Source organism: Lepidochelys olivacea, assembly GCF_965140295.1.
Source record: "Lepidochelys olivacea isolate rLepOli2 genome assembly, chromosome: 1".
Lineage (NCBI taxonomy): Eukaryota > Metazoa > Chordata > Testudines > Cheloniidae > Lepidochelys > Lepidochelys olivacea.
In genome coordinates, this window is record NC_140411.1 from 241,485,333 (window position 1) to 241,511,833 (window position 26,501).

At 43.6% G+C, this 26,501-nt stretch overlaps 1 protein-coding gene across 5 annotated transcripts in view; it reads left to right on the top strand.

Annotated features, from left to right (window-relative positions):
• The window catches only part of MICAL3 (microtubule associated monooxygenase, calponin and LIM domain containing 3), a 239,392-nt gene that overhangs the window by 146,876 nt on the left and 66,015 nt on the right, over nucleotides 1–26,501 (top strand). For all 5 annotated transcript variants that reach the window (XM_084616994.1, XM_084616995.1, XM_084616999.1 and 2 more), the window contains exon 21: nucleotides 24,933–25,128. In XM_084616994.1, coding sequence (XP_084473120.1) covers nucleotides 24,933–25,128 — 196 coding nt within the window. The remainder of the gene's footprint in view (nucleotides 1–24,932; nucleotides 25,129–26,501) is intronic.

Genomic DNA, 26,501 nt, shown 5'->3' on the forward strand with positions numbered 1-26,501 from the left:
TGGAAACCTAAAAGAGGGTCTGAATTGAAGGGTTAGGACTAAGTCCCTGCCCAGCGAATCATCTTGTTCCACTGTGGAGTCTGGAAGCCCTCTAGTTGGAATGTGTGCTAACCTGTTCCCAGTCCATCCTGTTCTTCAGTGTTCTTATCAGGATTTCATGGGGGGAGCATGTGGAGGGAACAGCAGGTTCTAGTGCAGGAAATCTGGAAAGGGGAAAGCTGAAGTGAGGGATTGCGTGTCTCAGATGTGTTGAAAAGCAGCTAACCCAATGGTTGCTGTACAATTGCAATGTGAAAGAGCCTAGAAAGCTTTTGGGGATAAGGCAAAATATGCAGTGATGGTCCTGGTACCTTATACCCACAACAGGATCCTGCTGAGAACACTTGGGGGAGAATCGGAGCTCCCAGCTCTTCCTTCAGCTTTCAGACCTGTAGACTTGTTCCACTGAATTACTTGTTTGTTTTGTGTGTGTATTTTCTGAAGAATGATGTGAATTTTTCTGGGCACTTTCAGAAGCTGCATGAAATGTTTCTCATGACATTAGAAAAAAACCTGTTAAATCTGTATAAAAGAGAAGTTGCTGCTTTTTCATTACCTGGGATGATTTAAGTTTCTGCCCTTTGAAAAGCAGAATCTGATAAGTGACTATCTCCTAGGGGCTAGGTTTGGCTCAGGGAGAAACAGGAGTTTATATTAAATAAACTTTGATGGGAAAACAGGCAAGGAAAATGATCAGTGCCCAGAAAGGCTTCACATCTCCACTTGTAGCCTTTTAAACTTTTTCATATTTTAACCTGTTTTGTTTGTTGTGGGGTGTCTTTTTTAAATTATGTAACATTTGGTTTTCCTGTTGCTGTGAAATCGATACACTATTTGTTCAAATGTTACCGCTCTTGTTCAAGGGAATAAATTCCAAGCACTCTCCAGGTTTCCGAGTTTTTCTTTTCCACCCTTTTTTACTTCCATTGGTTCGAAGGAAGGAATGGTGTGGGGTGACCAGGGTTGGGGGAAGACTAGAATTGCATGATGGTATTTCCAACTGATCTAGTGGACTAGGAAATATTCTTCCCAGAGAATTGGTGGAAGAGCCCCATCACATGTGCCATCTAACATTGGAAAGTACTAGAGAGAAATTTAGAGGGCAATCCTGCACCAGGAGGAGAAGGGTTAGCAGGTTTTATCTCACTAACTTCTGATTCTGTGCTCATGTTCCTGACTGTTCACTGTGCATTTCTAATAACGGACATGGTGTGGTGGTGGTGAGGGGTCAATATATTTCTGTGGGAAAATTGGCTTAAGGTATGCCTACACTGCAATCAGAGGTGTGACTGCAGCAGGTGTAGATGTACCTGAGCTACCTTTGATGTAGTGAGCTTCAATAATAATAGTGGCCAAGCTGTGGCAACTTGAGTGACAGCATAGCTTGTAGAAGCCCACCTGGGACTCTGGGTTTGTGCTTGAGCAGCTAGCCCCTGCTGCGGCTTCACTGCTATAGTTGTTTGAGCTTGTTCCATCAAAGCTAGTTCAGGTTCCTCTACACCTGCTGCAGTCTCACTTTTGACTGCGGGGTAGAAATACCCAAAGTTGCTGGAAATAAGGATTGAGCTGCTTTGGCAGTGGTCTACTTTGGATAAACTCATTGTAAATGCCGTTGATTCAACTGTCAGTGGCAGTGGGGAATTTTCATAGGGCGTTACTAATGCTCAACATTACTTGCTACTCACTGTGTAAGTAACAAATTAACAAAACTGATATTTGAGGTGGGAGAGGGAACACAAGCTTAGAAGTGAGATGCAAATCTGTTGTGACAGTGAGCTTTTCACAGCAGGCACTCATTCTTATGAAGTATTTGTACATCCCCTAGAATGATGGGACCTTTAGGTGTTACTGTAATACAAATAATAGCTAACAGCCAAGGGTTAGTAGACTATACCAGACACAGGGTTGGAGTAACTGGGTGATGCTCTCCTGCTGTAACAAGGATTCATTGAAGAAAATACCTGTTTACAATTCCTGAGGTGAGGTTTTTCAAAGGACCCAACTGTCAAAGCTGGTCAATATTTAGACTTAAGCCTTCACCGTGTCCTTATATGAATCCTCTTTCCGCTTCCCTAAAACACTTTTCAAGTGAAGAGTCTCACTTTAATGTGGTGGTGACACCAGTGGTATCTTTTTCTTCTCCTCACCTCTTTCCTCCTCCCCAAAACGGCTGTGCAGTGTCCTGACTGTCATCAAGGCAGTGAACTGCAATGTAGCGCCAAGGTCTGTTTTGCTGCTCTCAAGCATGTAGGGGATTAGTCTATGTTAAGAAGCTAATCTGTGCCCTCCTTGCATGCATCTTATTGCTTCATTGGCAACTGAAGGCAGATATCAGCAGATGGTCTTTGGGATCTGATTGTGTAGGGCACATCTTGTCTGATGTGTTAACGTTGGCCAGGAGAGTTCCCTTAACTGCCAGACTGTAAACAGAATATGAAAATCTCCCTCAGTTATCTCTGGGGTTTCTCCCTATTAGGGAAGGGAAACATATGCACTCCAGCTTTTAAAAAACTGCTTTTTGTCCTCTAACAATCATATAAAAACCCAGTGTTGACACACATACATTGATGTGGTCGGAAGTGAATACAAGTCCAACATACTACAGAGCAACCAGATTCCTGGGACTTGTCCAGGACCCTTTCCAGTTATGTGAGTTCTCCCTTCTCCAGAAACGGGGCAGGATCTGTTAAAGCCAATTGTTTCATTCTTCTGCAGTTCCTTTGACTCTCTGCTGATCAGCTGTGCTTGCCCATGGGACTGTTTCCCCCAAAGATTTTGACCTGTTCTGAAGCTCACTATCTCTTTCTCCGTCTCCTATTGTAGTATTGGATGTTATTCAAGAGACCCCTTTAGAAGGCAGGGCCTCAGGGAGGGAGACACTGAACTGGGTCTTGTGTTCTGAAAATGAACCACGGGTGTTTAGGGTAAAACATGATGTGTAGCAGGGGTGTCACATTTGAAGCACAAATGGAACAACAACCCTATGTTCTACTGCAGCGAAGAGGTTAATTATACAGCAATTTTATCTCTCACATTCTGCTCTCTAGAGATCAAACACTTGCTTCAAAGATTCAAAACCAGCCTTGGTTGATCTTGTCCCCAGCACAAATTCAGTTAAACTCCCTCTCTGGTGCAAAGGGACAAATTATTTTCATCTAAAACCTAGAGGAACATCTGTTTGTGTTACGGGATAGGTTCCAATGTTTGTCACTTCATTCTCTGTGAAATGCGCACAGATCTCTTGCACTTTCTCTACTGGTTGCCACTATGCTTTTTCTTTATTATAATTTTCTTTGTGCTGCTGCTGGTCTTAGTGCACAATGAGAGTTGTGCTCTAAATTCTGCCATGGCAGAGAAGTGGGTGACACTTTCCAGGGCACATTTGTCCTCCCACAAATTTCACTCCTTGTTTGGGGCCCCTCGTTGTTTATATATGAAGCAAAAGGTCTCCCTCTGCACCAACTTTCCTTTCCCTCCCGGCAGCCAGGTGTATGTAATTTAAAATATTTATTAACATATTTTAAAAAAAAGAGTGCAGAGGAAATTGTATGCATTTTAATTAAAGCCCCAAAGTTCATACTGCATCAAATATAATATATATTTTTTAAAACGTGTTCTCTACACGTGAACCTGGCAGTATGCGAATGAGGAAAGACAATGAAACAGTCGGGCCTAGAAATGATCTTGCAGGGTGTACAAACATCTTTGATGAGACAGCCAGTCCTATAAAGAGAACAAGTTGACCTTCAGAACGTGCCGGTCGCAAAGCTTGGCACTTGCCGATTTGCCCCTCCATAGCACCTTGTACTTAAAAGAAATTTATAAACGTTAGTTAAGACTAAGCAGGTAAAATATTATCTTCATTTTACAGATGAGGAAAGTGAGTCACCACACAGTTAACTGACTTAGCAAAGGTCCCTGGCCAAATCAGTGGCAGAACCAGCACTACATCAGGGAAGCCTCCAATGCTCTAATTAAACCATGTTTCCTCTGCTCCATGAATGACTGGTCATGGAGTAGCCACCCCATGCAATACACTCCAGAGAAGATAATTTGTATATTAGTCACTTGCTGAAGTTAGCAACATGGATGAGATTAGGTGACAGTAGCTTCCACTCAAAGTGTTTGTGTTGACACTGGGGGAGAGCCTGGTTAAGCAGCTATTCTCCACAGTGTTTAGCTGTGAGAGGAAATAATCCACAGTGTGTTTTTGTGGCACTGACTACCTGAGGGTGATTCACCCCAGAAGCAAACTTAACAAAGGTTGAGCTTCATTACAAACAGGGACCATAGTAAGGCCAAATTTTCAAAACTGGATCCATAAAATTAGGGTTTGAAATCCCTATTTAGAAACCTAAGTACAGTGGTGCGGCTTTCCACTGTACTGAGCCATCCACAAATCCCACTGACATCAGTGGGAGCTAGAGGTGCTCGAAACTTTTGGAAAATTAGGCCATCTTTACTTATGTGCTTAAATAGGGATTTAGAAGCTTAACTTCAGGCGCCCAGGTTTGAAAGGTTTGGCATATCCTTAGGAAGACAATTTCCATCATGTGTCCCAAAATTTGAGAGTTTTGACTTGCTCCACTAGCTAAATGCTGGCTACTAATACCTTTTTCAAGAAAAACGGACACTGACATAAATTATTTCCTTCGCTGTGAACATGATGAAAAGTGTACAAGCTGTTTCAGATCTCAGTCAAACCAGATATGGCAGAGAATAAAATAACGATGTTCCATGAATTGAGTTTACAGCTGTAGTTCTGTACCCTCTTCTCCAGTGTCCAATAACAGTGATGAGAAAAGATGAAATGAGACATAGAATATAAGGGTTGGAAGGGACCTCAGGAGGCCATCTAGTCCAACCCGCTGCTCAAAGCAGGACTAATCCCCAATTTTTGCCCCAGATCCTTAAATGGCCCCCTCAAGGATTGAACTCACAACCCTGGGTTTAGCAAGCCAATGCTCAAACCACTGAGCTATCCCTCCCCTTTTTAAAGAAGGGGCATGACTCCCTCGAGAATTTAACAGCTTCTTTTGTTGCTGCCTAGGCCAGCATCCTTTATCATAGAATCACAGAATACCAGGGTTGGAAGGGACCTCAGGAGGTCAACTAGTCCAACCCCCTGCTCAAAGCAGGACCAATCCCCAATTTTTGCCCCAGATCCCAAATGGCCCCCTCAAGGATTGAACTCACAACCCTGGGTTCAGCAGGCCAATGCTCAAACCACTGAGCTATCCCTCCCCCAAATCTTTTAATGATTTAAAAAAAAAAAAAATGAGGTGTGGAACCTCTTGAATATAGATATGTTGGCATCAAGTATAAATGTACCTGCCCTGTGAATTCATTGAAACACCCAAGATGCCTTTATCAACTTGCAAACATATTGCAGGGCTGCAGGAACAGCAGCATAAAAAGAGGAGGAGCATTAAGATACTGACTGTGACATGGAAAGTTTCAAAACAATTTCCAAAGCCAAATAAATGCACAAATATGCCACATCGCACAATCAAGAGAAGTGACTTGAAGGGTGGGAGGAAGGAGGAAATGGAGACCACATAGTCACAATGGCTTTTGCTTCCACTATTGTGGAGTGTGTGTATAAAGAAGAAAAACTACTCAGCCCCTTTTCTCAGTTCTCTGCAGACACCTGTATTGTTAAAATTGCAGCATAGCAACTAGTCGGATGCAGATATCATCACGTGATGGTAGCTAAACAAAACTGAGAGTATAGAATCATCAACACGGATATGATTTCACAGAGGTGATGGATACTGTGACTTTACAGGATCTCTGTGACTTCTTAAGCTTCAGCTGCGCCCAGAGCCAGGGCTGTGCGCCCCTCTGCCACCGAGGCTGGAGCTGTGCAACCTTTTGCCCCTGCAGCCAATCTCTCCCTGGCCCTTCCCCTCTCCCCAATTATTTTTAGTAAAAGTCACAGACAGGTCACGGCTCCTGTAAAATTTTGTTTATTGCCATGACCTGTCTGTGACTTTTACTAAAAATACCAGTGATGATCTTAACCTTAATCATCAACAGTCTGTATGACTGAGAAAAGTCTGCTAGAGGTTGTTTGTTTTTTACTGTCCTCCAAAGATGTTGGAAATGGCTCAAATCAACTAAACAAGGACAGTGCAGAATGGTCACTTAACATGAAAGGTTCCTTTGTTTCTGGGCTGCCACCTCCACAAATGTCCACTGGAAACTCCCTCTGATCCTTGGTCCTTATTGATTTACCAAGAGGGAACAATGTATAGTCCCTCTAACCTTGATTGTGTAGTCCTTAGACTTCCAAAACAAACACTGTGGTTGTGGAGTTCTGGGTGCAAAAAAATGCAGGATTTGGCCCATAGTGCATGTCTGGGGATATGCATCACGCAGATACTCTGTTTAAGGATGACATGGCCCTTCCATTTGATACTGCTTAATTGTTTACTTCTTTAAACAATGTGTGTGTGTTTGAAATTTCATGTGCTTGCGGGCGTCTCAAAAGTCAGTGTTCCTTTTTGGAAAGTTTCATAAATCCTTTCTGTTCTTTGGGAAGTTAGGCCACACTTGGGGAGTGGTGTAAAAATAGTGGAGTTTTACCTAAGAGATTTTTCAAATGCTTTATGGCTTGGGTAACTTGGCTGGCTTTTTAAAATATAAAATTTGATGTATACATTATCTTGAATGAATAAATGTGTCTTTGGGGAAATTTGGTTTGGAAATTATGGTAGCTTTTGAAATGCTAGTGTATTAGTTTCCTTAATTTCAGAAAGATATACGCACAAAAGTGTGAAGCTCTTGGTGTTTGCAGGTGTGGCTATTTAATCACTCTAAAAGCCAGGAGAAGGATGTGAGAAATACCTTCCTTTCTGTACCCTAGACTGAGTACATGGAGCTTTTAGTCAGGATAAGCGCTTCTCAATGTTTTCCTACAACAGGAACCCTCAACTTTCACACTATCGTCTAGGTAGCAAATTATACAATCTTGAAACTAACAATGTAACTCAAATAAGGAGATGGACATCCAAATGCATCCTGGAATTGATTAATTATGGAAAATAAAGTTAAAATACAGTTAGAGACAGGTAGTTGGATGAAAGCTTATGCTCAAATTGGTTAGTCTCTAAGGTGCCACAAGTACTCCTTTTCTTTTTGCGAATACAGACTAACACGCTGTTACTCTGATGCTTGCAAGAAGGTGGTCATACCAATTTGAATAACTGGTGTCATCAGAATTTGAAAACCATGAAGTTTTGCATATAGTTACTACTTGAATTGGAGACTGAGAATACTTGATATTCCAGGCTTTTGCTTCTCTGTGATGTAACTCTTAGTGGCTGTATATTTTTGATACTTCAGGCCAAAATATTTGCCAAGATCTCAGATAGAATTAGTACTGAGAGTAAAAGCAGGCTCTGCTTTTGATCAATAAATACACCTAGTACTTTTGATTCAAGTGCCTTGTCCAGCTCTTTGCTAGAATGTATTACTTGCATATTAAGAACCCTTTTTTGATGGGTTTACTCACTTGGATACCTTGTATAACTATTTTAGCAGGTGTATGTTAATCAACTGTGTTGGTGGTAAAATGAAAGGTTACAGGGGGTTGTTTGACAAGGGTAATGAGAAACGGGTACCACAATGAGTAAAAGATAGCGATACGGTACTGAAGACTCAGAAGGTTCCCATTTTAATGCCTTGCAATAATAATTGCACACTTTAATTTTGATTCTTTTAAAATATTAAATCATAAGGATCACAGAAAGGAGGCACATGAACAGGAACCTCAGCAAGTTGAAAATGGAGCCCTATGCCTATACTTTCTCTGCTTTGCTTTTCAGTTTTTTCTTTCCTGCGGGGAGCATGGTCCCTGGTGGTTCTTTGAGGTAGCATACCTGAAACCTAAACAGCCGGCAGCACAGAACTGATGCCTTATACCTTGTTCCTGTTCAGATTTCCCACACTCTGCTTCTTTTGGGAAATAAAAACAGTGCCATGGAACAGACTATAGTGCTGATGTTCAGAGTGTTGGAGACAGGTCAGAAATTCCAACTGATGCAAAAAAAGTGGAAAGTGGTAAATTACATATTATCAGCTCACTTACCTCCAAGGATCATAGTCACATTAGAAATTTATAGACTAACGTTAAACACCTAGCCTCCTGTGGGCCTTACATTTCTAGTATTTTATAACATACTCCTGATGAGAAATTAAGCTGAAACCTGCAAGAATGTTAGGGTTTGCTTCTAGAAAATGTACTGTGGGGAACAATCCTACACTGTACACTAGGGCATGGATTAGATGACCTTATGTCTTTTCCATCTCCAATGCTGGACTCTTTCCAGAGGTCAAAAATAGCCATATTCCTGGATTATTCTTTATCTCTTGAAGTCTAAGCAGCTATTCTCTGTGGCTAAACTGGCATGCACAGAGCCTTAACTTTCCACTACTTCATAATAATACTTTGCACTTTCACAAAACACATTTCATCTGTAGATCTTAAGCATAACTGTATGCCTTAAGCTTCTGAGTAGACTTGGTTTATTTACAGGTCACAGGAACCAGGTAAAGATGACCTTCAAATAAAACTACTGCTGCTACTACATTTTTATCTCTTTCCTATTTAGGGTTGGCAACTTTTATAGCCTTCTTCCAAAACTCATGATCATATGCCAAGCTGTCATGCCGATTGGCTTCTTTGAAATCCACTGGTATCCAATCCATGTATCAAGTCTTAGGTCTCTCCTTTGGCCGTCTTCCATCCATAGTCCCTGCAAGAGCCATCGTACTGATATAGTTCTTAAGTTTCCACTGAATATGCCCATACCAACATAGCCTGGCCTCCCTCAACTTGTCCTCAGTTGGAGCAATCCACTTTAGGCCCCTCAGAACCTCATTTTGTTTCCTCTCGCAAAGTGTCCAGCCATTTTACTATCTCAGTGTCTTTATTTCCATGATGGAGGTACTGATTTCCTTTCTTGTGGCTGGCCAAGTCTCTGTTCTGTACAGTAAGATGGGTTGAATTAGTTTTATACACTCTTACTTTTAACTGGATTGGCATCTTTTTGTCACAGAGAACTGGCCTTTTGTCACTGACCTTCAAATAAAACTGGTGAATTATAGTCGCTTCAGAAATATGTCCTGAAAGCCTCCACTAACCAAGCGAGGAAGGGTACTCTTCATATCACCAGCTGTTTTCTAGGCTTCTCTCTGCTGATTCCCTAGAAAGCAACATTCTGTCAGCTCTGCTGGCTCTGTTTGTTCTGCCTGTCTCTCATAACCTAATTTACTGTCTGGGCGGACAGGAAGTATTATAACACTTCTAAAGTAAATATACAAAGTACTATTGAATTTGCCAATCACCATAATTCATTTCTATAAATCTGTAGTGAATGGGATCCACATCTATTGTTGATGGCAATGACATGCCAAGGACTTAATTCTGCCAGAGGTGTATTAAGTGTGTGGAGCATGGCTTATTCTGTGTTTGGATTTGGAGAATCTCTTCCTGCAATTCCTTGAAACTTTTGCCCTTTCCACAGGTTTATTTTTATATAAATTACACCGGGCGCTTTGGTGGTGGTGTGAGCAAAGGCTGATTCTGCATTGCATTAGCTGGGGGGATAGCCAAATAGATAGAATTTTTTCACCAAGCCTGGTTTCCTGATGTTCAGATTGGGTTGTGTGCTGTTGAGGCAGAGAAGGTTCTTTCTGTAAAACCTCTTAAACATTAGTTTTTAGTTCTAGTTCTTCAGCACCTCCATGCTGTGGACCTCTTAATAAGAGAGCCTTTCATGCAGCCTCCCCTCTGTACACCAAGCTGCTTGGTCCCCTATGTGTGTTATTCCCTGAGCCACCTGGAATGGCTGCTCAGACATCAAGGGCTCCTCAGTTGTAGAAGCAGTGAAATGTGGTACACCATTGTGGGGGTCTGAGCCATTGGCCTTTTGGGTGCTGGATGGGAAGCACACTCACCTGTATGGCTGCTCAGTGTTTGTCTTTCTGTGCTGTTGCCTTTTATTTTCAGGTCCTTTTGAGGCCAGAAAAGATCATTGTGATCATCTAGTCTGAACTCCTGAATAAGACAAGCCAAATGAACTTCACACAGTAATTCCTGCATCAAACACCATAACTTCTGGTTGAGTAGAGCATATATTCTAGAATGACATCCAGTCTTGATTAAGAAACTTCAAGTGCAGGACAATCCACTGTCTTGTTCCTCTTGTTCAGAACTGGTGTGTGTAAAGTGCTGAGTATTTCAGGTTCAACTGAAGACCTACAGATGCTGGTGTCCAGCTCTCAGGCTTGAGCTCACTTTGAATTTTATATGTAGATACCCTTAATATGTCAATTTTCAACATTTCTGTTAATCTGTGCTCCTTATCATTGTCCCCTTTACATTCAAAGCTTTTGTTTTTAATGGAGCCTATGTTTATGCAGCATTACAGATGAGGCTTTAAATTCACAAGCCAGGGAATTCAAGGTTTTATGGCTCCCTCAGGAACCTATGGTAACTCGGCCATACTGTAAACATGAGAATATCTGGGGGAGTGAAGAGAAAAGCAAAGGAAAAAGGAATTTGGAGGGATAGGTTATGATGACAAAGTGACTATTATACATTCCCATTCAGATAAATGCATCAGTACCTTTATTTGAGCAATAGTCACTTTGCATCTAAGCTGTGCATCTAGAAGTGCAGAGGACCCGACAGAACATGTACTGTTTTGAAATGGGTGGCTTGAGCTCTGCAAAGGAAGGGGCTACAAGAAATCAATACCCCTGCTAGGCTCCTTTCAGTGGTTTCTTAAAAACGTTTAGGAGGAGATATGACTTAACTCTCCACCCATTCACTTTAAAGCCTTGTTCTTGTTCCTCCACCTGTAAGATGGGGGCTGGGGAAAGACAGCAGGCTTAGCACCATCCCGCAGGCCCCCATTCTATTCAGTCCAGGATGGCCAACTTAAAATTGTGTATGTGCTGTAGAATGCAGTGCACATGGGGATGTAAACCCCAGGGCATATGAAATTTTTATGATCACTAGATCTTAAGTATAGTTGGGAGGATTAAGGGAGTGATTGTTGGCTGGGGCTGTCAAGACAGATCAGTCAGGCTTAGCCAGGTGGCTTGTCTTAATCAATTCACTGTTTCAATATGTGCAGCCTCCAGGTACGTGCCTACATAGTGAGAGCTCCATTTTTAATTTATGCCACACAAGAAGTAAAATATGCACAAGATGTCAAGGTGCTGCTCACCCTTGGCTCTTGTTGAAGTCAGTGGGAGTTGAGGGTATTCAGCACCTGGCAGAATTGGTCCCAGAATGCTCATGCACATTGTACTTGACTATCAAATGCTTAAAATCGGGCTATACCTATACCAGATTTCTTTAACCCCTTCAAAGGCCTTGTCCTCACTGACAGCTAAGCCTAGTGGTGAGAGCAAGAGACTGGGAGTCAGGAATTCTGGGTTCTTTTTCTGGCATTGGCACAAATTTGTTGTGAGACTGACTTGCCGGCACTTGCTGCTGTGCCTGAATGTGTTGTACAATACCAGTACAGTTCCTCCTCCTTCCCTCCCTCCAAACAAGCTGTGTCCTAATTCATTATTAATTTTAAACCGGTTTGAGGCGCTTGGATAAAAAGTTGTGTTGAACTGCAAAGTTGTGTTTTTAAAAAAGCATCTGCAAATGTAAGCATTTAAAAAAATTCACAAAGTATAAAAGTGAGACATTGAGATACATAAAGGGAGCCAAATAGGATTTTATCAGATCTTTCCCCCCCACTCCCACCACCCCACACACCCACCCAAAACAAACAAACAAAGGCTTCTGGGCTGGGAACAAGAGTAAGAAACTTCACCCCAAAGGGTAACATTTTTATATTAAAAACTCCTGAAAATGGGGGTTTATTATAATACTGCCTCTTCAAGCACACACAGAGTTTTTCTAATTCACAGCTTTAATAACAAAACCCTAACATGTGAACTGATATTTAATCTTCTAGAGAGAAGGCCACATATTCCTTCTGTGGTATGTCACCTTTTAATATTCTTTTGTTTAATTATTGCTTGATATTTCATTTGTTTGTTTACCTTTAATTTCACACTTCCACACTGAAGCAATTATTTGCAAAAATCCCAGGTGCAATTAAGTTTCAGATTTTAATTGCACAAAAATGAAGGAATTCAGAATGATTTCCATAGCAACAATATTAATTCTTCTTTGAGTGGATGCAGATGTGCATTTCACTCAAGTGTCTGCATACCAGCGCACCAACGTAGAAGAGCTTTTGCTTAGCGGTACCCGTCAGGGAGGCACTCTCGCCCTTCTGCCCTGTAGCCCCTCGTAGCTATATAAATGTGCTGCCGCCCTGACTCCCTTCGGTTCCTTCTTAGCACCTGCAGCTTGAGTCAGAGCGTTCAGTGTGATGTCTCACCTAACGATTTCTCTATCAGTGTTTCAGGGGCGGGGGGTGGTTCTGTAAATAGTTAGTTTTAGTAATACCTTAGGATTTAGTTTGGTTTATTGTAGTTAGTAGAGTTTTTAGCCCGATGATGCCTTCACTGGCTTTAAGCATTGTCTGTCATGTGGGATAGCTATCCCTGCTAGTGACCCCCTCGCTTGAGGTCTGTGCCTTGGGGAAGGGCACATTAAGGAATGGTGCTCCATCTGCAAGTTGCTCAAGAAGAGGGCGCAGGTGGCTAGAGACTTGCACTTGAAGCAGCACCACCTGGTTCCACACCAGGGACCTCCACAGATTGTTAGCCCCACCCTGCCCCCTCCAGAGAGCACCTAAGCCAGGATGTGCTGGGACTCCACAGCTGGATTTTGATCCCTCACCCAGAAGGAAGAGAGATTGTTCTGTTTCCTCTGGTCTTCCAAGAAAAAGAATTCACCAAATGGAATGGGGCTGCTCCAGAGCTCCGAGAGATTCTTCCCCCCCTTTCTAAGAGGAGTGCAGGTCAGCACCCTGAATCTTCTGGTACGCAAGATAGAGTTGGGCTGTCTTACCTGCTCATTGGCACCAGTGCAGGAGCAGTTAGACACCATACTATCGCCTTCATTACCATTCATGGAGCATCTCGTTGAGTCTGATGTCAATGACAGTGGTGTTGGCACCAACGTTTTCCCCACCTGCGGTGTATCAAGCAGCAGCAGACTTGATGTGCATTTCAGTTCCTGACTTTCCACTTATCCAGGAACGTTCAACTGTGGTGGCTTTCTCTTTGGTGTCATCGGCACTGCCTGGACTGTTTGTGGATTTACTGTTACTGTTGGCACTGTCATCTGCACCACCTCCTAAGTAGGGAGCCAGGTTTCAGTCTTCTTCCTGCTTGGTACTGGGATTTGCTGCCACAGATACTATCTTCAGTACCGACAACTATTATGGTACGGTCTACATCTGCATGTCCGGCATCAGCTTTGACTTGGGTGCTGATGTCTGCTCTAGTACCAAGTATGGACGCAATGTCTCTATCAATACTGAAAGTGCCAATGACTGTACTGTCGTCAGTACTGATGAGACTGGCGTATTGGGTTTCAGATGATTCAGAGTGTTTACTAGCTCTGCCTGGATCTGTGGCTCTATTACCATCAGGCTACTTGGAAGAGTCTTCAGAATTGAGTTTGGAGACCTCTCCCTTTCCTTCGCCTTCACGGTACTTCTTGCAAAGGTCATTGCGACCTCCTGGGAATCATCACTGGTACCAGAATTGGTACCATCTCCTGGAGTAGAGGTAAAGGCTCTTGGCCTAGCTCCTAGTGGCCACCAATGTCACACCCCTATCCACAGTGGCCTCCTTGGAATCCCTGGGAGGTTCCTTGTTTGGCGAAGTCCCAATCTTCCCAATCAGCTCAGTCCAGAGCAAGGTTGGCAGTTCCCCCAGTAGCCTCACCTCCTGAGCCACCTGTGCTGCAGCCACAGACTGAGGGGAGTGAACCCCGATACAGTCACACGTATTGCCAAGGAGATCTCATTGGTTCCACTCCCCTCTTCTTTCTTATCACTAGATAATGCTATGGTGCCAGATTTTTCATCTCCTGTGACTGAGGATTTTAAATCGTATATCAAAATCTACTGAGATGAATAGCTTTGACCTTGGGTATTCAGGCTGAGTTTATTCAGAAGAACACTCGTAAGTTAGTGCATACTTTTCAGTCCTCAGCTCCAGGGAGAGTGGCTCTTCCTATAAATGAAGCGATATTAGAGCCTGCCAAGTCTCTGAAATACCCCTGCATCCTTAATGCCCACAGCAAAGCCTACTGGTATTATGGCCCCATGCAAGGTTTCAAGGTTTTTTCTCACATCCAGTTTCTAATTCCCTTGTCATGACAGTGGCAAATGAGGCTACAGCAGGGAAGATATAAATCCATACCTAAAGAACCTCTTAAACTCGTTTTAGATTTGATGGGGAGAAAAGTTAACTCAACCTCTTCATTACAGATGCATGTTGCGAACCAGGAGGGCCAATTATCTAAATATGGTTTTGTAAATTGGAATGCCATGTCCAAGTTTACAGATAAGTTGCCCGGATCCTCCAGGGAAGAGTTAAGGTGTCCATTACAGAAGGCCACTTGGCCACATTACTCCCACAGTGACACACTTACCCAGTGTTCAGAACCAGTTAGCCGACCACCTCAGCAGAGTTTTCTTCCAGAATAACACATGGTCCCTGAATAACATCATCTTGAAATCCATCTTCAGAGATTGGGGCATTCGAGCAATCAATCTGTTTGCAACAAAAGATAACAGGAAATGCAGTCAGTCCTATGCTTTCCATTTGAATTTGACACCACAGCTGATGTATGCTCTGGTGCCAAATTCAAATGGAAAGCATAGGACAGAGCCTTGCTCATGAACAAAACTGACTGCATCCAGTGAGAAATTACTGGAATCCATCTGCAAATGGTATGCACATAATTACATAACATAATTCATTACAAACCCCAAGTAATCCATTACAAAATTTTTATTTTTACTTTGGTCTTGATCACTTTTAGGCATCAATGGGGAGACAGAGTACCAACTAGTAGCTGAATCTCTGGAGAATACCGTTGTGACAGGTTCGGTCACAGAAACCCCCTTGGGACTGTCAGCTGATGTGCTGAGACTACCTCTGAGCCTGTTTTCCCTGCCATCTTGGGACTTCAGAACCCTGCCTTGTTGAGCCAAACACGCTAGCCTGCTACAAACACAGACCCAGATCTGAACCACGTCCCTCAAAGCTGCAGATTTAACTGAAAACGGCATAGCAAGTGTTCCCGTCTCTAGCACTCAGACATCCAGCTCCCAATGGGATCCAAACCCCAAATGAATCCATTTTACTCTGTATAAAGCTTATACAGGGTAAACTCATAAATTGTCTGCCCTCTATAACACTGATAGAGATATGCACAGTTGTTTGCTCCCCCAGGTATTAATTACTTACTCTGGGTTAATTAATAAGCAAAAGTGATTTAATTAAATATAAAAAGTAAGATTTAAGTGGTTCCAAGTAATAACAGACAGAACAAAGTAAGTTACCAAGCAAAATAAAACACACAAGTCTAAGCCGAATACAATAGGAAACTAATTCCAGATGAAACCTCAGAGATGTTCCAATAAGCTTCTTTCACAGACGGGACTCCTTCCTAGTCTGGGCCCAGTTTAAGTTGTAGTTTATGGCCTGGGTCCAGCAATCACTCACATCCCCGTAGTTACTGTCCTTTGTTCCAGTTTCTTTCAGGCATCTCTTTGGGGTGTAGAGGCCATCTCTTGAACCAGCTGAAGACAAAATGGAGAGGCTTCCAGGGCCTTTTATATTCTCTCTTGTGGGCGGAAACCCCTTTGTTCTTCTGTGCAAAATCACAGCAACAAGATGGAGTTTGTAGCCACCTGGGCAAATCACATGTCCATGAATGATTCAGCTTTTTGCAGGCCGATGCCATTGTTTACACGTTGGTTTGAACATTCCCTGGAAAGCTCAGATGTGGGTTGAGATCTCCCAGAGTCCATTGTGAGTTGAGTATTTCTTCATTGGGCACTTACTCAGAATAGTCCTTTCTCAAGAAGCTGACCAAATGCTTCACTTATGCTACTTAGAATCAAACAAATTGAGATACAAGTACATAGCCAATATTCATAACGTCAAATACAAAATTGATACACACATACAGACAGCATAATCATAACCAGCAAATTACAACCTTTATGTAGACACTTTACTTGACCTCCTTTGAACAAGATTTGGTGCAACTATAGGACCTTGGGTGCATCAATGATCTGTACGGTCATAGTTCATGTCAATAACGTCACAACCGCTGTGGAGGACTTGGTTAAACCCAATACTCGGTGGGACCTTACATGGATAAACTGAATTTGGCAAGGTTGAAAAGGAAGCATTAGGAAGAAACTAAAGATGCAGAAACTGCCAGCTGTGAGCAAGACTTGCCTTATACTAAGTCCCATGGCATGCGTTTTGAGAAGAACACCTGCTTCTTCTGGGTAAGCACAGTTTTAACACGTGAGACGGGTGAGAAACAGTCACTCTCTGCGAGAAAGTAAAGTGGGTTCATTGACCCAAAAGATGCCCACATATACAACATTGCATGCCACATCAAGTGCTGTACCAAAAATGTATGTAATGTATTGCATCAAACCGTAAACGCAACAGAAACAAGTACTTATTTTTCTACTGGAAACTGCGACTCAGCTGGGTTTCATAAATTGCGTCACAGAGGCTCTGGTGCAGGGGTGGCCAGCCTGAGCCTGAGAAGGAGCCAATGAACCAAGTTACCAATGGGCATTTGCCAAAGAGCCACAGTCATACATCAGCAGCTGCACATCAGCTCCCCCACACCTGCTCCCAGCGCCCCCACACCCACCAGCAGCCCTGCGGATCAGCGCCTCCCCCTCCCTCCACGCACCTCCCAATCAGCTGTTTCATGGCATGAGGGAGGGGGAAGAGCGAGGGCACGGCAGGCTCAGGGAAGGGGTGGAGTGGGGGCAGGGCCTGTGGCAGAGCCAGGGGTTGAGCCTTGAGCACCCCCCGGCACATCAGAAAGTTGGTGCCTGTAGCTCCCACCCTGGAGTCGGTGCCTGTACAAGGAGCCGCATATTAACTTCTGAAGAGCCACATGTGGCTCCAGAGCCACAGGTTGGCCACCCTTGCTCTAGTGGATGGGAAAGTGGTAGTGATGGCTGATATAGAGGCTAAGTACAGAGAAATAGGTGCTTTGAAGAGGATTGAAGAGGAACAAATGCTTAGCAGAAAGGCTCTTAAAGCACTTATTGAAGATGAACTGTGGGATATGGACATAGTTTTTAGCAATCCTATCCATAGAGATTAATCACAGCGCATATCCTTAAAAGCTGCAAAAGACTTGGCGCTATCAAAAGTGGAAGAAAGTACTGATGTCAACAGTAATATGAAGACTCTGCAGCTGCTATGAAGCCTTCAAAACCCAAAAACTAATCCAAGGCTCCATCCATCTATGGGCTTCAATCATGAAGAACAGACTAAAGCTGTGCTCACATGCAAAGACGAAAGTCACGGTGAAGGTGGCAGAGACTATTACAGAGTTAACCACAGATAAGTCGTTTGCTTGTCTTGTGATCGCGTCCATATTTCAGCATGATGTTGATCTACGTGACACTTTGGGGAAAGTATGAGTTCTCTGTGGTACCACGATTGATGTTAGAATGTTATGGAACAATGCATGTGTGGCAGGTGAAAAATAAACACACATCTTGCTTGGTCTTCTTAAGCCAGCACCTGCTGACAACATGACCAGTACCTTATGCCAACAGAGGCATTTCAGCATAGCAATCACAGATGGTGTGGCTGAGGTACAAGCTCTCAACAAACCAGAAACAGTTAACACCTGGTGAGATGGCAGAACACTTCATTATAGGTTGTAAAGAAAATACTGGACGTATGACCAAGTTCACCTTGGGTTTGACATGTACATAGAGGGATCAATTAGAATTATTACCAGAAAGAATAGATTCCATGTTATTGCACCTGCCCAGTTCAAAAATCACGGACTCCACAAGCATCTTCAATGTCACAATGAAGAAACTATTGTCTCATACTTGCAGAAAAGATAAATTAACCACATACCATGCAGGAAAAACGCTTCAGCGTGCAAAGAATTGCTCAAAGAATTTTATTATCTCATGGTGTAATGAAGCTTCTGCCTCACACCATTCAGTGGAGTTTCTTCATAGCTCTCATGAGAAGGGTGACGCTAAAATGATCTTGCCTTCCATCAATGCCACAGAGACAAGTGCTACTAAATTCGGTATTTTTGCACAGGACACAGGTATTCTAGTGCTTTCTGTGAGATGCTACCGAAGACTTCCTCAAGATTCTGTTTTTGTTCCTGCTTCTATGGAACAGAATTTCTGTCTGTCCCCCAGAGATGTGTTCCTGTTAGTCAGACCATTAAAAGCCACCACACAGCCAGGTTTCTTTGCCCTTTCAGGATGTGACACTGCTGGAAGGTTGGCTGGAAAAAACATATTATCTTACTAGAAGGCATTTGATTCAACTTCCGAAGACTGACTTCTCACTCTGAAAATGCTTGGAATGGCTGATACAGTCACTGATGAGGTCATAAATGCACTGGAGGTGTTCACATGCCAAGTTTACCAGTTGAAGATCAGCATTGCAAGACTTGCTGAGCTACATTGGTAGATGTTTTCCAAGAAGCAGACATACAGAGAAAAATTGCCACCAACCTGGGCAGTGCATTTATACCTGCTATCAAGATGGCAAATTATGAAGCAATGGGATGATCAAGTGCATCCAAAACTACCTTCCCCCTACCACACATGGATGGGTCTTGGAGGATGGACTGATCATACCAGTTGTGTGAAATACTGTGTGCTCCCAAATCAATCCTTCAGCTAATCACCTGCTCATGTGCAAAGACCAGATGCTCACCACCCTTCAAATGTTTGGCCAGCAGCCTGCCTTATATGGAAATGTGTGACTACGGCAGAGACAAGGAACAGTGTGACATGTCTAGCAGTGGTGCACTACATGGACACAACACTGATGATGAATTTGAATAAATGTTTTCAGTCCTACATGTTAAGGCTAACTTCCCTAGGATTACCAAAGATCGATGTCTTTTTTTTTTTTTTTTATTCATGTAAACCGTGTATCCCTGTGTTTTAAAGTATAATTTAAAAAAACACTGATTTTTAAATATTTTCTTGAATATATACATAATTGTTCTGGGTTTGTCAGGTTTGGTACTATTGTGGTCATGGGAAAAAAGGCTTTCAAATGATACCCAACTCAGCCCATTTCTGACAACATTGTAGAATCAAAATTTCCACCAGGCAGAGGGCCTGGAGCTGGGGAGAAGCAAGTCCCCCTTGCCACACTGCAAAGGGTGACACCCTCGAAATCATGATTCTGTAGATTTCTGCAGATAAAATGACACCACCCTTTCCTTTCTATCACTAACCTGGCCCTAGAATAAGATTTTACTACATTATGCTCCCAGACTATTCAGGACATTTTGGATTATCTGTTACATCTGAAGTCCTCAGGTCTGTCTCTTAGGTCTTTGAGAGTCCACTTAGTGGCAGTATCTGTGTTCCATCTACCAATTCAATGGAAGTCCATTTTTTCTGACTCCCTGGTGATTAGATTTTTAAAAGGAGTTGTCTGTCTCGTCCCTCTTACAGAAACAGCACCATTGTGGGACCTTAATATGGTGCTGGCTGCCCTCATGGGTCCTCCATTTCAGTGCTTAGTAACTGCTAAAAGACATCTTTCCTCATAGCCATAACTTCTAGAAGGAGGGTGCGTGAGTTGCAGGCTCTCGTGGCAGGACCTCCATATATGTAATTTTTCAAGGATAAAGTCGACCTAGAGCCACATACAATATTTTTATCTAAAGTGGTTTAACCTTAACCAAACTATATACTAACCTGTATTCTTTCTGAAACCACATTTGAATATGGAGAAGCAGCACCTTCATACATTGGATATGAGATGCTGTTTGGTGTTCTTGGATAAGACTAAACCATTTATTCACCTCAACTTTGCCTCATATGCAGATCAGGTGAAGGGTCAGGTGGTTTCCATGGAGATGATCTCCACGAGGATTATTGCCATGACAATGGCATATGGAATAGCTCAGTCTACACCTTCATAAGGTGTAATACTGGCGGTGGCTTATTCGACGAGGATCCAAGCGGCTTCAGTCACATGTCTCAGTGATGTTTCTATATTAAACTTTTGCAGAGCAGCTGCTTGTTTTCCAATGCATACTTTTAGCAAACATTATGCTATTATGGCTGCAAACATTGAGAAGACAGCTCTGCAGCTCACCTTTAGGTAGACTCTGAGCCCCACCTTCTTCAGTTACTGCTTGTGAGTCACCTGAGCGGAATACACGTCTGAAAAGACACACAGAATCAAAAAACCCAGTTACTTACCTCTTGTGTAACTGTGGTTCTTCGAGATGTGGATTCATACATTTATTCCACAGCCTGCCCTGTGTACCCTCTGCATCGGAGTCATTAGCCTTGAATTTTGGTGCGAAGGAACTGGGTTGGGGCGGCACCATCGTTACATAGTCATGGGAAGGGCAGTGGGGCTGAAGGGTGCAACCATCACCTCTCGGGTACTGCTAAACAAAATTCTCTGGCTTTGGTGCACTAGGTGCACCTGCACTTGAGTGGAATACACGTCTGTACCCACACCTCGAAGAACAACAGTTACGGTACGCAGGGAAGTAACTGTTTTTTCCCCTTTGTGCATATGCATCACAGCAGGCTCCCTTATTTGTATTACAGTAGCTCCTAGAGGCCCCAACTGAGATTAGGCACCCCATGATGCCAAGCACTGCACAGATAAGAGTGGGAGACAGCCTCTGCCCCGAAGATCTTACAAACTAAACAGACAAGACAGACATAAGGAAGGAGGGGAAAAGGGGGCATTACACTATTCATGAAAAAGAAGACCCCACTCTAATACTGGATTGATGTAATGAGGAAAAGAGGTAGGCAAGAGGAGAGTCGTTCTGCTTTGGAAAGGAGTTGTTTTTCTCACACACCTGTCTCTTCACCCCTCAGCAGGTACTGTCTGAGGGGTTACCCCGGCAACTCTTTATCAGGCTTGTAGAACTAAATCAATAATGTGGCTTGGTTTTTACTAGGTGGAGGAGGAAGGTGGTGGAGAATGGGGAGGGACTGAATTGTCTCTCAGGAGGGGAAAGCTTTCAGAGGAGCTTCTCAAGCCCTGGTTGTAACCATTGTTTCTAAAATGGGGATGGAGAGGAAATATGTCATGCAGGGGAGCAGGGCAAGGGGCACTTCAGCACAGGAATGTTATTTCTGGCCTTGTGTTCCTTTACAAGAGGCAGGCTGCATCAGGACTGAGATAAATAGGGGCCTCTGGCAGCTTTCACACCACAGCTAAGCAGGCTGCCCTGTTAGGAAAAACAGTTCCTTTGCAATGATCTGTGGGCCGTTCGTAGCCAGCAGCCCTTCCAAAATGCAGAACTATAACATTTTCCTATTTAAGATGTTGTTTGTGGCTATTTGAGCTGATTCTTTGTGCGATGAGCTGCTTTTGGCTCTCAGGTGGCTCCTGATGTTTGACTAATGACATAGTTTTTTTATGTTTCATCGTACGCAGTCAACGTTAGCCCCTTTCTGTGTTTGCAAGCAGCTTCCAGGCTTGACTTTGTGCAGCTCTGGTATATGAGGCAGGTGTGCTTGTGCCTTTAAAACTAAAGGCACAAGGTAAAATGGTACAAGGGGTTAACCAGTATTCTCTGCAAGTACCTCCTGTTGGCAAGACTGTAGAATAGTGTTGTCCAGGTTTGTGAGCAGATGTCTTGAACAGCAGTTTGACATCATCATGAGCCATAAGGGTATAGCCCTCAGTGAGATAAAGGATGTCACTAAGAAGCACGTGTCCAAGGCAGATTGAAATATTCTTCTCCCTACTTTGCTCAGTAATGCCGTCCCTTGTGAATCCACTTGATGTGAGTAGATAGCCACCTTTCACCATTCTAGCTCCACTTAGGCTTTTGGAGGAAAGCCAGTGTAAGCCAAGCTGTTTGTGTTAATAGCAGCAATCTGAGAGCTGTGAGCTGTAACCATTGCCCTTCTGGTTATTAACTACATAATGAGGCAAACAGTGTGGAATCAGTTGGCATCTGTTCCATTTGTGCTTGGCGGTGAGCTTGATAGTGTCTTATGCCCAGACAATGAAGACTGATGGTGCCTTCTAGAAGCTCAGGAAACAAATCCTCTGTGCAAAGTGTGCCCGTCTAGAATAGAAGTCCCTGGCCGAGGCTGGAGATTATTGGGTCATGTTCTTCAATATCAAACTGCATGTTTTTTCAAGAAAAAGAAAATGGAGGAATCTGGCCAATGATGCTCCTGAATTGCACAGCTAAAAAGAACAAAATCAGTCTTACATTGGAAGTGTGTCTGGGAATGTTCTCCCTTCTTCCCCGAAACTTCCCAGCATACAACACCTGCCAGGCACGTAAACTATCTTGGCATAACCACACTCCTTTGTCTTACAGTTTTTAAAAGAGCTTTTATCCTTCTCATATCAGCCTTGTTCTAGAGACAGTGCCACTGAACCACCTGGTCTATCCCCATGTATTGCTGCAGGATTGGTTTAATTCTTCCTATACTGTCCCTGATGTGGTCGTGGGGTGGGAGGGACAAGGCTAACTCTCTTATCCTGCACACATGTCGGTAAGGTGGCTTGTGTGAGTTTCACTAGTGTGTATAAATGTCAGTTTGGTTCCCCTCCCTCCCCTACATTTATAGCTCCTACTGAATTTATTTCCACCCACCCCTGCAATGAAAAAAGCCATCCTTTCCATAGTCTGTTAATCTGACTCTAGAAATGAGTCACTGCTGCTTTTTTGCTTGCTTCTGCAGAAGCTGACAAAACATGAAGACTCTCAAGAACAACACGAAATAAATCCCCTAGATAAAGGACTCCTTACCCTTCTTCCTTTCATCCTTTTTTCAATCTATGAACTTCATGGATACATTACTGGATACCCAGAGTGGGCCAGAATGAGAGGGCAAAACAGAAACAGCCTGCGACAGCTGTGTGCGTTGGGGGAAGTTGGGCCTAACTGGAATACATTGCAATCTGTGAAAGGGTCTAATACAGAAGATAATCTCTTTCTTTATGAGGATTTACTATACCCTTTATTTGCTCTCTATCACCTTGGTACTCTTTCATTACCCATAATACATTTCTCTTTCATGTCAGCTAGGATTGGCAGATCAGCATTCCAGGTCAGATCCCCTGATGATGTGAACTCAGCGTTGGGGAATGTAACTCTGATTACAAAAATAGTTCTGGCTGAGGTGGTATCACCATCTAGGCATCCCAGAGAGAGTGAAATGAAGCGTGAATCCTAGCGTAGTGTGCTATTCAGTTAATCTTTTAAAAATACTGACACAACATAAGACTATTGTTGCAGCAGCAAATTGTAGAGAACAAAATATCCTTGGAAATGTAGGTTAATGCTCTGACCTTTTGCCTGTGGAGGTCTATGTGGTTTGGATCCTGTGGGAACATGGTAGTCCCAGTCTAGGTTCTTATGGACATTTGTCCACATCACCAAAACAGCATCAAATGTAGCATGATTCCTGAGGGGAACCCCAAGAATGTTACAACAGAGGATGCTATAGGTCCAAACTGAGGTTCATTGGCAGAGCTGTACAGGTGGGTCGGGGCTAAAATTGTTGTTAAAGCTTTTGTATATCACTTGCCTACAACTCTGCTTGATGAAGCAGTTTCTGACTTTAACAGGCACTAATCCACCCAGGCCTGATTTCCAGAGGTGCTGAGCACCCACAGATTCCATTGGCTTCAACCGGAGCTCTGAGCACTTGGCACTTTCGGAGTTCAGCCCCACAAGCATTCGGTCCCCATCAGCAGAGTTCTTTTTTTACTGTGGAGAGCAATATGAAATGGATGGAGATGTTTATTGCTGAGCTGCAGGTGTGTTTAACCTGTGGCACTAAGTTTGGTATTTTCTCAGCTCCTCTGATGCCTACCTTTGGTGCTTAGTAATATAAGCACTTGATGACGTTGCTAGCGGGGTTCCTAATGGCTGCAATAACAGGCATCAGAATCAGTATTATGGTACCAGGCCTATCATTGCTGGGACTGTGATTTCCAGTCTCTTGTCTTTTCACATACACGTTTCCTGTTTTCACCCACCTGATCAAGGTTCAGAGGTGTAGGTTCTTCCAACGAGTGCTGCTTTTTAAATAGGCCTTGGAGCTGCTGTCTTTGAGATAGACTGTCCTTGTGGTTTGCTGGGGCTAGGGGGAAGCAGTGAACCTCTTATCCAGCATCCTCCCCCACTCCCACAGTCCCACAAATTGTTCATCCAGGTTTCTCCTGCAGTCCCAGTTTTGTCACATACTTACAGGAAATCAGGTCAAGTCCAGAGAAAAACACATCTGAGGCTTGAACCTGATGGCCTTACACCAGGGAGCTTCCTACGGCAGGAGTGTCCCTTTGTCTCCCACATTTGAGACACTCCTTACGTAATGGTGCACGCGTCAGTCCCCATGGCAATGGCTTCCCTGTCCCTTCTTGAATAGGGGTCCCTGTGCCTGGCCTGACACAGCTCTGGCCTTTGCAGCTACATTTTTCTTCTTCCTCTCTCAACCAGGACATGTAACTTTTTGTTAGCATCCTTTGACCAAAAGCGTTAACCAGGGCCCACTTTGGAGTATTGCTCCTTCTCCAATTCAACCCGTAGGGGCTAATATGGTAATGGCATCAGGTCCTCTCTCTCTTTATTCCCCTTTGGCCCTTTCTCACCCCACTGCTCCTTGCTCTGAATCTGTTTGCAAATATTCAGACCCAGTTCATCAGATTCATTGTTTGTTTACTGGCTTGTTCTTTAGGTCCTAATGTCAATGGATTGGAGGAGCCCAGCCTGGCCAAGAGGCTGCGTGGCACACCTGAGCGCATTGAGCTGGAGAATTACCGGCTGTCACTGCAGCAGGAGGAGGAACTGGAAGAGGTTCCCGAGGAGACCCTGGCAGAGCATAACCTGAGCAGTGTACTAGACAAAAGAACAGAAGAGGATGTGCCCAGCAGGTTAGCACACATTGTACACGTGTCCCTGTATCCACCCCAGCAGACTTGTGTCTACTTGCTCTCATTGTACACTTTCCTGTGCACTTTCCCATACACTTTACTGAGGCTCCCCTTTCTGGAGACCTGATAGCCTCAGCTGCACTTCAGAGAGGTGTATTATACGAGAGTTTCTGTTCTAAACCCCTATTTTGAGTCACTTTAATAGTGTTCTTTAAAAGTTATTTCTTGTACTGAAATTTCTCATGCTCAGTCTTAGCTCAGAAAGGAATTTACTTTTTGGAAAATTTCATCTATAAACAACTGAGTCATTTGGGTGAACAGAACATGGGATCAGAGGGGAGTGTTTTTTTCAAAAAGCTTTTTCTGCCTATTTTGCACTCTGATAACTGAAAACCATTTTTGGTTTAAAACTTCAGGTTGGAGAGATACTTAGCCTTGATTGAGTGCCTTTTTGTGCCTGAGAGAGCTTGACTTGAAGTAATAGCTATGGATAGCATAAAACAGGATATGCCACATGCATGTATGGTCATTTCTTCAGCTGCAGAATGGTACATCAGAGTGCTAGGGGCTCAGTGCTCACACATGTGGGCAAATGTCTCTCAGTAATTCCTGCAACAGCAATTCAGTTTGATAAGGGATGAGTGGAACCTTTGCTGTCTCAGCGTCCTCCAGATAATGTGGCTCTCTTACTTACTGTGAGCGCTGCTCCATATCCTTTCATTACAGCAAGAACGCTCCTGAACTGTTCAACTCTTTGCCTGTGCAACAGTTCTTACATTCTTAAAACTGCCACTGTAAACTCCAGTAATGATGATATCGCTGATGGCTAAAGTCAAGATCCTACGATACAATCACATGCATGCTTAACTTGAAACACATGTGTAGCCCTGCATGTTTAGTTGCCTACCTCAATTCTACAGGTGAAACTGACTTCAGCTGGGCTACTCAAGAATGTAAAATTAAGCACATTCATAAGTCTTTGCAGGATTAGGGCCTGAGTGCATTCTGGGATGAGCAAATGATAGGAGTCCCTGTAAGCATGTGGGACTCACCCCTGCGGCGCCTCCTGCTGGTGTCCTGGGAATTAGCTCTACTTCCAGCCTTGGAGCGCCCTCTGCAGGCAGGTGTCCCGCTTATGCCAGGCCCCTGTGTCCTTCCCGGACCGTGTGCCCCTTCTACTCCGGGGTGCTGCCCTCTGGCAGTAACTCCTCACTTGCAGGGTCTCCCCTGCCAGGGAACCCCCACCCCCTATCTCTACCTCACCTCAGTCATAGGCTACTGCCAGTCACTAGCTAGCCCCCGTGCCCTGAGGCAGACTGCAGTATAAGCCACTCATCATAGGCAAGGTTGGGTTTGGACCTGCTGCCTCTGTC